Here is a 9,648-nt window from a genome sequence, read left to right as displayed (position 1 = left end):
ACTTAAGAATGAAAACCTAGGCTTAATAATTAGATGCAAACCAATCCTTTTTTTTAAAGTACCATTCTACAAAAAGGAGGTAACAACTACCTATAGTTATGTTTGAAACAAAATATTTTATTTTAAATTACCTTTTTATCATACTTTTGTGGTTTTACCCACTCTTTTTGAGCCGAAATCAAAACGCCCCTGGCCTAAAAGCAGTTTCTAAATAAATCTCACCAAGATCAATGCCCCCCCTGCTAGGTTAGCCCCGATCACTATCCTCCACATAATCTTGAATTCTGCTTTGTTTTTGTCTACTAACCTTTTTATTACTATCCTATAAAAAAAGTCAATGTAGAATTTTAGCCTGATTACTGAACCTATAATACAAGCCACGATTACAGCCCTTCCTCTCATTAGAAACACCAATACTTTCGCTAGAAAGCCAAGGAAAGGAGGCATCCCCATCAGTATCAGTAACCCTATACCCCTCGCGGCTCTACTAATCTGACCGCCCATTCTTGTTTTGTTTATTATTGAGCACCCATAAAAAAACAGCCCTACCGACAGCGAGTAAACTGCAAAATACCCTACAAAGACTACTCTTGACCATGTGAGCCCTAACAGCATTCATGATGTATGCACAAACGACGAGTACGCGCTTATTACTCGTACTGAATTCTGGTTAAGGCCCCCTACTGCCCCAATTCCAGCTATCAATACAATTACTACTCACAACCCCTTAGAGGGTATAATTATTGATAAAAAGACAAGGGGGGCGACTTTTTGCCAAGTTAATATTAACCCTCTTGCTAACCATCTGCTGTTCTTAATAATTGAAGGGACCCACGAATGTAGCGGGAAAACGCCAGATTTTAACACTGTACCCGCCCCCCTTATCACCAGCCCTCTCACTACGTGCTGCTCTATCAAGGTTACAAAACCCACTAGTATCAGAATTGACCCCGTTCTTTGTACCACAAAATATTTTACACAGGGCTCAGGACTATAGTGACCATCAGGGTTTATAATTACAAGAAATCCATACAGATTTAGCTCTAAACCGAGTCACACCCCTACTATCTCTTCTCTTCTAACCCTAAGAATTGTCCCGATCAATATTACCCCTAATCTCACTAATTTTATAGGTCTTACCACAAAGCTTACCATTTCAAGTAAAGGTTACTTATAACACTTGAAAATCATAGGTCTTCTGTCCTTAATTAGACTACTTTACTCAGACTAGTAAGCGCTTGGAATCGCTTTGGTACTTGATTTCAAATCAAAACTGTTTAACTAGTCTGTATGACTCCTATTTTTAACCTTTTAAATGGTCAGGAATCTTATATCAGGACGGAGCATGCTCTTCTTGAATGTACGCATACCACGAAGGCTTTGCGTCTGGGTACTTAAACGTATAGACGTCCCCGTCTCATATTTTGAACCACCACATGTATAACCATCCTCCAAACCACACATATACTAAACATCATAATGCTACCCATACCACATCTACGAAGTGTCAGTACCAAATGCAAGCCTCAAAACCAAAGTGCCGTTGACTGGAAAACTCCCCACGCCATAGTCGGACTAACCTCACCATTAGTCAAAGAGTCCCCACAACTACGTGCATTCCAGAAACCCAGTTAGTAAATAAAACACTCTTCCATACACCCTATCTGCAATAGTGTATGAGTTTCAGTAGTATTCTCGAAGTTGCACTAGGAAGAACACAGTCCCACATAAAATTGTTACCACTAGGCCAATAAATGGCCCAACATCATAATCCTTCAAACGCATTCTCTTATGGGCTTGAGTTACGAATAACCCCCTCCTAATTAAAAGACCTGTCTCGAACAGCCTTGTCGACGACGGGTTTGGCGTGCGGATCCCTGGAGGGGGTCATCGCATCCCTAGTTCACACGAGGGTCTTAAGGCATTATGGAAGAAAGTCCAAAAAAAAGAAAAGAAGAACATTACTTCAGACAGAATAAAAAGGGCAACTCCATCACGAAATCTCTTGATTACGAAGCGAGTATGAAACCCAATATCTCCCTCACGAATTAAGTCTCGCCATCATCTAAAAGTTCTCAATAGTATACACCCCAACCTCATTCCTATTAATAGAAATCTGGGAGTTCGATGCAGTCACAAAATTAACCCTACCGCTATTCCGTTTGCCGAGATAGCCACAAAAAAGGGCCACGGACTTGGACCTGGTACATAGTAACGAGAATAAGGATTACGATTCATTGTTTAGGGTATAAACATAAACATAAAGTTCAGCGGTATCCAATGAGCCGCCAGAACAAAAACATCACAAACTCTTCTCAAGTTTAAGGACTCCCTGTGTGACACCCCCTTCCCGTGACAACAACTTCCATATAGGTATAGTCTAAAACATGCCCTAATAAAGCTTATCAGACCCAGGATAAGCAGGAACACTCCACTTATTCACCCTCCCACGCGCGAAAACGAGGATTTCCCCAAATAAGTTTAGACTAGGAGGGGCTGCTATGTTGCTTGATCTTAACAGGAAACACATTAAGACTAGACTTGGGCAGACTAACAAGCCCCCTTTATTTATTACTAGCAGACGCGAGTGCCTCATCTTATAGATAGCATTCACATACCTGAACAAACCTGATGAACACAACCCATGCCCGATCATAATAATAATGGCCCCCACTACCCCTAATACCGTGTTGCTAAGCACTCCTAATAGCACAAGCCTCATATGCGCTACAGAGGAATATGCTACCAAACATTTTAGGTCCACTTGCCGTACACACGCTAATCCTGCGTAGACACCTCCTGCCAAGTTCACCACTAGTAGCAGCACAAAAAAAACGCTTCTAAGCCTTATTTGTATAACTATTATAAATCGAAGCAGCCCGTACCCTCCTAATTTTAGTACCACCCCGGCCAATAGCATCGAACCGGCTACTGGGGCCTCTACGTGAGCCTTAGGTAGTCACAGGTGAAATGGATATATTGGTAGCTTGATAAGAAACCCTAGAATGTATAGCCATCACAATCTCATTCCCCTTTTTTTTACTAGCCTTACCACAGAACTTATCCTCCTCCTCAACCCTCTAATATAGAGTTCTCTTACCCCCCATAAGAAAAAAAGAGATCCGAACACCGTATAGATTACTATATACCCCCCTGCCTGTAAACGCTCTGGCTGATAGCCTCAGCCTACAATTAATAACAACAGAGGGGCTAGCACACTTTCAAAAAAAAAAAAAAAAAGAAAGAACCTCCTCACCCTGAATCTTATCACTAAAATTAGGCTGATTCTGATAATTATTAAATTAAATCTTGCTTTCCGGTGGATCTTAACCCTCCTTAGGTAGGAAAGAATTGCTACAAATAGAGTTAGTGTAACCATTAACCCTATTACAAAGTCTGTGGTGTACAACCCGTTCAACTCTACCCCCCCCTATCGCGACTCTTGTGGCGCCCATACTTAGAATAGTTAGAACGCTTAACCCAATGACACTCATATTTAGGTTTTTTATAATAATCAATGCAATAAGTCTAATTGCCAACCTTTTAACCATAAGTAAGACAGACTTTATCTGACACATTCAGTGTAAATGAATTATACTAGTTTATATTATCTTACATACACCCTAACTAGAACTACTACACACACACTAGCCATAAGTATGACACATAGAAGAACAGTCCAACACAAACTCATTAACTTATCATAACGTAAACGAGGTAAAGAAGCACGAATAACCACAAAGAAGACCGCAAAAGCCATCATAAAGACCCCGATCAACGCTTCATTTCCCCCGAAAAATATCGCCGCCCTTATAACCCTTCTGAGAAGAATACTAGAGTACTCCGCAATAAATATAACTGCAAACCCCCCTCCGCTGTACTCCACGTTGTATCCTGACACTAATTCCGACTCTCCTTCCACAAAATCAAATGGCGCCCGATTAGTTTCAGCTAGCATACACAGCATTCAGACAACTATAACTACGCACAAAGGAAAAAAGAAAAAAAAGGACCTTTGTTGGAACACCCTAATTTCTTGAAACATAAACACACCCGAGCACAGCACCACACAAAAGAAGATAAATCCTATAGGGATCTCATAAGAAATTCTTTGCGCCATCGCACGAACTGCACCTAGCAAAGAGTATTTAGAGTTAGAAGCCCATCCGGATATTATTACCCCGTAAACCCTGACTCTAGTAATAACTATAAACAGAATCACCCCGAAAACATAAAACACTTCAGCCGACTTATACGGGTATAAAAGCCATCCAAGTAAACTGATAGTTAATATTAGTGCAGGAGCCAAAATGAAGGGCCCTACGTTAGCACGTGTAGGCACAATAAACTCTTTACATAACAACTTACCTGCGTCACTAAAAGGCTGCAAGATCCCTATATAACTCACCTTGGATGGACCCTTTCGGATTATAATGATAGCCAAAATTTACGTTCCAACAAAGTATAGAAGCCCACAGCGAGAAGCACCCCTACAAAAGGGATAACACCAACAACCACGCCTACTCAGTCCACCAGTGCAGCCTTAGTCGACCCAAGGGAGTAAAAGAGTCCGCTGACACTTGACAAAGGCTTAATAGGATAGAGGCTCCAAAGAAAACAGCTACTCTCCTTAGAGTCTTAAATAGACACTCGACACTAACCATAATGAGACTGGGCTTAGCTTTGTAATTCACACACAAACAAGAGTATATCTTATAAGACGAGCTTAAATCGTATGCATTAGGTCTGCCAGCTTGTGCCATGAAAGCAAGTATATATACTTATGAATTGATCCTAAATCAAACGCATTAGCTCTGCCAGCTCTCACAAAGATAAGAGCCACTACTCACGGCGCCTTAGGGGCATGAGCCCTATATCCTAATATTAGACCACCTTATCACTAAAAGCTACTTGCCCATTGTACAAGTTCATTAAATTAAAAGTTTAACGCTTCTTAAAAGCTTTAGCTTATTTTTTATTTTAGTTAAGAGCTTCCAACCATATGACAAAATATTTCTCAGGAATAAACTCAATCACAATCGGTATAAATCTATGGTTAACCCCGCAAATTTCAGAACACTGCCCGTAAATAATTCTACACTGGGAAGCTTTTATAGGAAGCCGATTAATTCGACCTGGGATGGCATCTACTTTAATTAGTAACTAGGGAGTGCAAACGAATGGAGCACATCAGACCTTCTTACAAAAGCAGTTATTTGCACATCTGCTGGAGCCACCATCCGGTTATCAACATCCAACAAACGATACCCTCCTTTTCTAAATGTCTCCTGCTGGTCTTCTATGTAAGAATCAATTGTATAACACGAAATTCTTTCAGCGCTTTCTCTAGAGCTTGGAGTGTCTAAATTGCGACAAAATTCGTAAGATCAGTACCATTGTTTCCCAATCGCCTTAAAATTTCACCGGGGCCGTTTTACTTCTTCTATATAATATAGGTTAATTATAGAAGGAAACCACAACCCTACTAACATCAACATTGGCACAATAGTCCATCAAAATTCTAATCGTTGACGGTTCAAGAAATGGCGATAAGAAAATTTAGTAAGAAGGATTACGCATCCTATATATATAACAAAGACCAACACAGCCACTTGCTACTATCATCACAAAACCATGGTACCGGAACAGGTCTTTCCTAGTTCCCCATGGACAATATCACCAAATATCGACTCCCGTAAAAAGACATATTTATATTTTTCTACACTTATTAGCCCACTCACGTGCGCTACTTCGCGATTTACTAATTTTAATAACTTGAAATAAGCTAAAAACTTAAACCATTTCAGGTCTACAGGACGACTCCTACAGAATTTAGGGTATTCAAGCAGCTTGTCCCACACCCACAAAGAAAGAGGGTTTAATAACAACCTAGAGAAATAAATGACTGAAAGACACTGCCCCAAAATGATATAAGGCTCCCGCACTGGGCGAGCACCAATCCATGTTAACCTAATAACCTACCAACCAACACTCAAAACACTACTTGATTAAACGGGTAAAAACATAAACTTCGATACTTACCTCTGTGAAGACTAGGAATTAGGTATAATACTACAATCGACAAAAACATAACATATACCCCCCCCGCTTTATGAGGAATTGAACGAAGGATTGCATAAGCAAACATAAAATACCACTCAGGCTGAACATGGATTGGCGTTTTTATAGGATTAGCAGGCCAATAGTTTAAATGATTCCCTAACAGCTCAGGATCCACACACACTAAATATATAAAAAAGAACCTAAAGCAAACATAACCAAAAAGATCTTTAATAGTATAGAAGGGGGTGGAAGGGCACACACATAGTACCTCTTTCAATACCCAAAGGGTTATTACTCCCTTTCTCATGTAAAAAAAACAGGTGTAAAAAAACAACCGCCACTATCACAAACGGTAAGAGAAAGTGTAAAGTATAAAACCGCTTTAGAGTTGCATTACACACGGTCCAACCCCCTCATACATAGCGGAGCATACCTCTCTCCTACTACGGGGATCACTCTAAGTATATTAGTAATAACAGTAGCCCCCCAATATGACATTTGCCCCCAAGGCAAAGTGTAACCGAGGAAAGCCTCCGCCATAGTTAACAAAAACAAATGCACCCCAAAATACCACACTGTCTTATCTAAATAAGACCCATAATACAGCCCACGAGCAATGTGCGCATAAATACAGATAAAAAACATAGAGGACCCATTTGCATGAATATTACGCAACATTCATCCTTTTTCCACATTACGCATAATATGTACTACAGAATCGAATGCCATGTCTTCATGAGCAGTATAATGAGTTGACAATAAAAGACCCCTTAGAAGTTGGATAATTAGGCACAAGCCTAGTATAGAGCCAAACCTTCACCAAGCGTTTAAGTTTACAGGACAAGGCAAATCATAGAACCTGTCATTCATAATCTTCACCAACTTATTAGTACTTCGTCACGGACCAACCCTCTTAGGCGTGTTAATATTATTCACAGTATTGTTACAACCATCTCATAAGAAAGGCCTACACCTTGTTTATGAGTTTACAGCTCACCACCTCTTCCTCGGCCACCTCATGAATTTTTGTTATATATACAGGCACAAACCCCCCGCACACCGCATTTTTTTATGAGTACACATAAGCTTGGACCCCCCTTTTTACACCTCTGAAGACACCCAAAGTGTTAAGTGTCCAACTTTGTTTTTGCTCCATTTTTACTTTATTTTTAATTAGACTTAAAGCGACCAACAACTTACGCTTCAAAAATTTTTTTATTTTTAAGATACACGCCTCGTTTTCGAACCGAAAACCACATGAGCAACCAGAGCTGGGGTAAATGAGGAAATAAACGTCTCAAATCCCCATTATCCTACAGCTTACAATTAGCTATAGAGCCCAAGTAACTTAGAATTTAAGGGTCAAATTCACCACTTTCTCTGCCAATAATTAGGTTGAATCTCATGTGGTCCTGAAGAATGCTTACTCCCGCAAAGGCTTTGTAGCTTTCAAGCATACACTAAAACCAAGTTAATTAGGTGTAAGGAGACCCGTATTGACCAGTTTTTAAATAGACCATAACAGCCTAACATAAACGAATTAACTGTAATTTTGCTTATCTTATGGATTATTTTAATAAATTATAACTATTAATACACCAATAAACTTTAACTATGAGCATTAATAACTACTGACCCCGTCTTTACTAACATCAGGAACACTGTCTTCTTCACTTACAACCACATTTCTCTGCTCGACTGGCTGACAGACATTAGCTGGGACTTCAGGCTCCACAACAGCTATTTGTTCTTCTAAAGGAACATAGCCACCCTCAGCATGGGGGCCCCCTTCCTCCTGATTATCAGGAACAACTTCAGCGACACCATTCACAACAGCATCTCAACAGCTGAAATAGTTTCAGGTAATGGGAGCACCCTAACAGTGTCACCCCTCCGCCCTGACATAAGTCCCCTCCTCCAACGTCTATTCTAAACACTCAGTTTTTATATGAAAAAAAACCATCTCACACACCCCTTAACAGTAAGCCTTTTTTGCAGCAAACCCCTGCCTAAGCCACTCTCATACAGCCTCTCTAGTGCCCAACACATTCAACAATCTATCACTAAGCAACACACTCATTTACATAAAAAGAACCCTTTTTATAAGTTAATCAGCCTATTATACAATATTATTTATGTCATTACAGATCCGTCACAAAGTATTGCTTTAGCTAAAAACTCGCTCGCTTAAAAGAGACCTTAAAGCTATGCATAAGCTTTTGGGTTAACAAACCCAAAAACTTCAATTAAAATAAAGCTTCGCAGGGTCTTGTTGCTCTTCTTTTACACACAGGCCTCTTCGCTTTACCCTTATGCAAGAAGTACTAAAATTTATTTGCCCCACTTTACTTCAAGTAAGCTTTTTATGAGGCAATCGTGTGCATTCTTTAGAAAGATAAATTCTAAAAAACCTCAGTGAGATGAGCCTAAAACTAATTAACTCCTCTTAAATTGTTTATAAAGAAAAGCTTTAACTTTTTCTTTAGGAATCAAAGTCCTACGTACTATAATACTTCTTTATAACACCTCAGAGCAATAAACTACTTTTGAGCTTAGCTTCATCAAAGCAACTGGGCCATCCCCCCACGTACAACTAAGCTAGGAAGAATTTGTAGCTCTCAGTTATATTAACATTAGCAACTAAACACAACTTAAGAGACAGGCTATCTGGCTTGAGAATAAGAATCTTATACCCTAAGCAAATTACTGGGATTTTCAATTAACAGCTCAACATTCTAGCTTAATTTATTCACCCAGCGTACACTAATTTCATTAAAATTTTTGCCAGAAGGCAAATATAGTAATTATTGCTATGTAACCATCCTATAACCAGCACATTTAACAGCCTAACGCCACGTTTATTTACATAAAAAGGCCCTATACATATTGTCTATAGCACTCAGATCTGTGACAGAACATTGCTTTGCTTAAAAACCTTTTATACGAAACTAACTCACTTAAAAGGGACCTCAGGACAGACATAAACTTCATCACTTGTAGTCTTTGTAAGTTTATAACCCACCTAACCCCTTTTAGGCGTGTTAATATTACATACTATTGTTAACACTTACTTTTTAAGACGCTCACAACCTTGTTTACAAGCTCACGCTTCTACGTTTCACAATTTTATTAGCTTCATTTTGTTGCTGCACACCACATTTTTGTCACCTCTATTTAACCTGCTTTCCTATTTCCTCCCCTCCAGATCAGCCCCCCCAGGCATTAGTGTGTCATTTTGATTTTATTTTATTTTTGATTTACTTTTTTGCTTAGACTTTAAGTGACCCATGAATTACGCTTTGGGAACTTTCATATGACTTGATTTCTATTTATTTTTTGATTTTAAGATACAGATAGTCTAGTTTTCAAACCCCAAAAAATCACATGAGCAACCAAAATTAGGGCAAACGAAAAAATTAACACCTTAGATCCATTTCTCCTGCAGTTTACAATTAACCACAGGAAGCAAATAGCTTTAGAATTTAGGTTTAGTTTGTTTTTTTCTACCACTAATTAGGTTAAGTCTCACATGACTCTGAAAAATGCTTACTCACTGTAAAGGGTTCAAAACCTTATCTACAACAG

At 39.2% G+C, this 9,648-nt stretch overlaps 1 protein-coding gene across 1 annotated transcript; it reads right to left on the bottom strand.

The window, feature by feature from the left end:
* Positions 1 to 207: 207 nt before the first annotated feature.
* LOC134703379 (NADH-ubiquinone oxidoreductase chain 2-like) lies at positions 208 to 1,155 on the bottom strand. The gene is given in 1 exon segment (XM_063563476.1): positions 208 to 1,155. A coding segment is annotated over 1 exon segment (948 nt).
* Positions 1,156 to 9,648: the final 8,493 nt, after the last annotated feature.

This window comes from Mytilus trossulus, unplaced genomic scaffold (genome assembly GCF_036588685.1).
Source record: "Mytilus trossulus isolate FHL-02 unplaced genomic scaffold, PNRI_Mtr1.1.1.hap1 h1tg001013l__unscaffolded, whole genome shotgun sequence".
Taxonomy (NCBI): domain Eukaryota; kingdom Metazoa; phylum Mollusca; class Bivalvia; order Mytilida; family Mytilidae; genus Mytilus; species Mytilus trossulus.
Note: the sequence above shows the minus strand (reverse complement) of the source record. Positions and strands in the feature narration are given on the sequence as shown.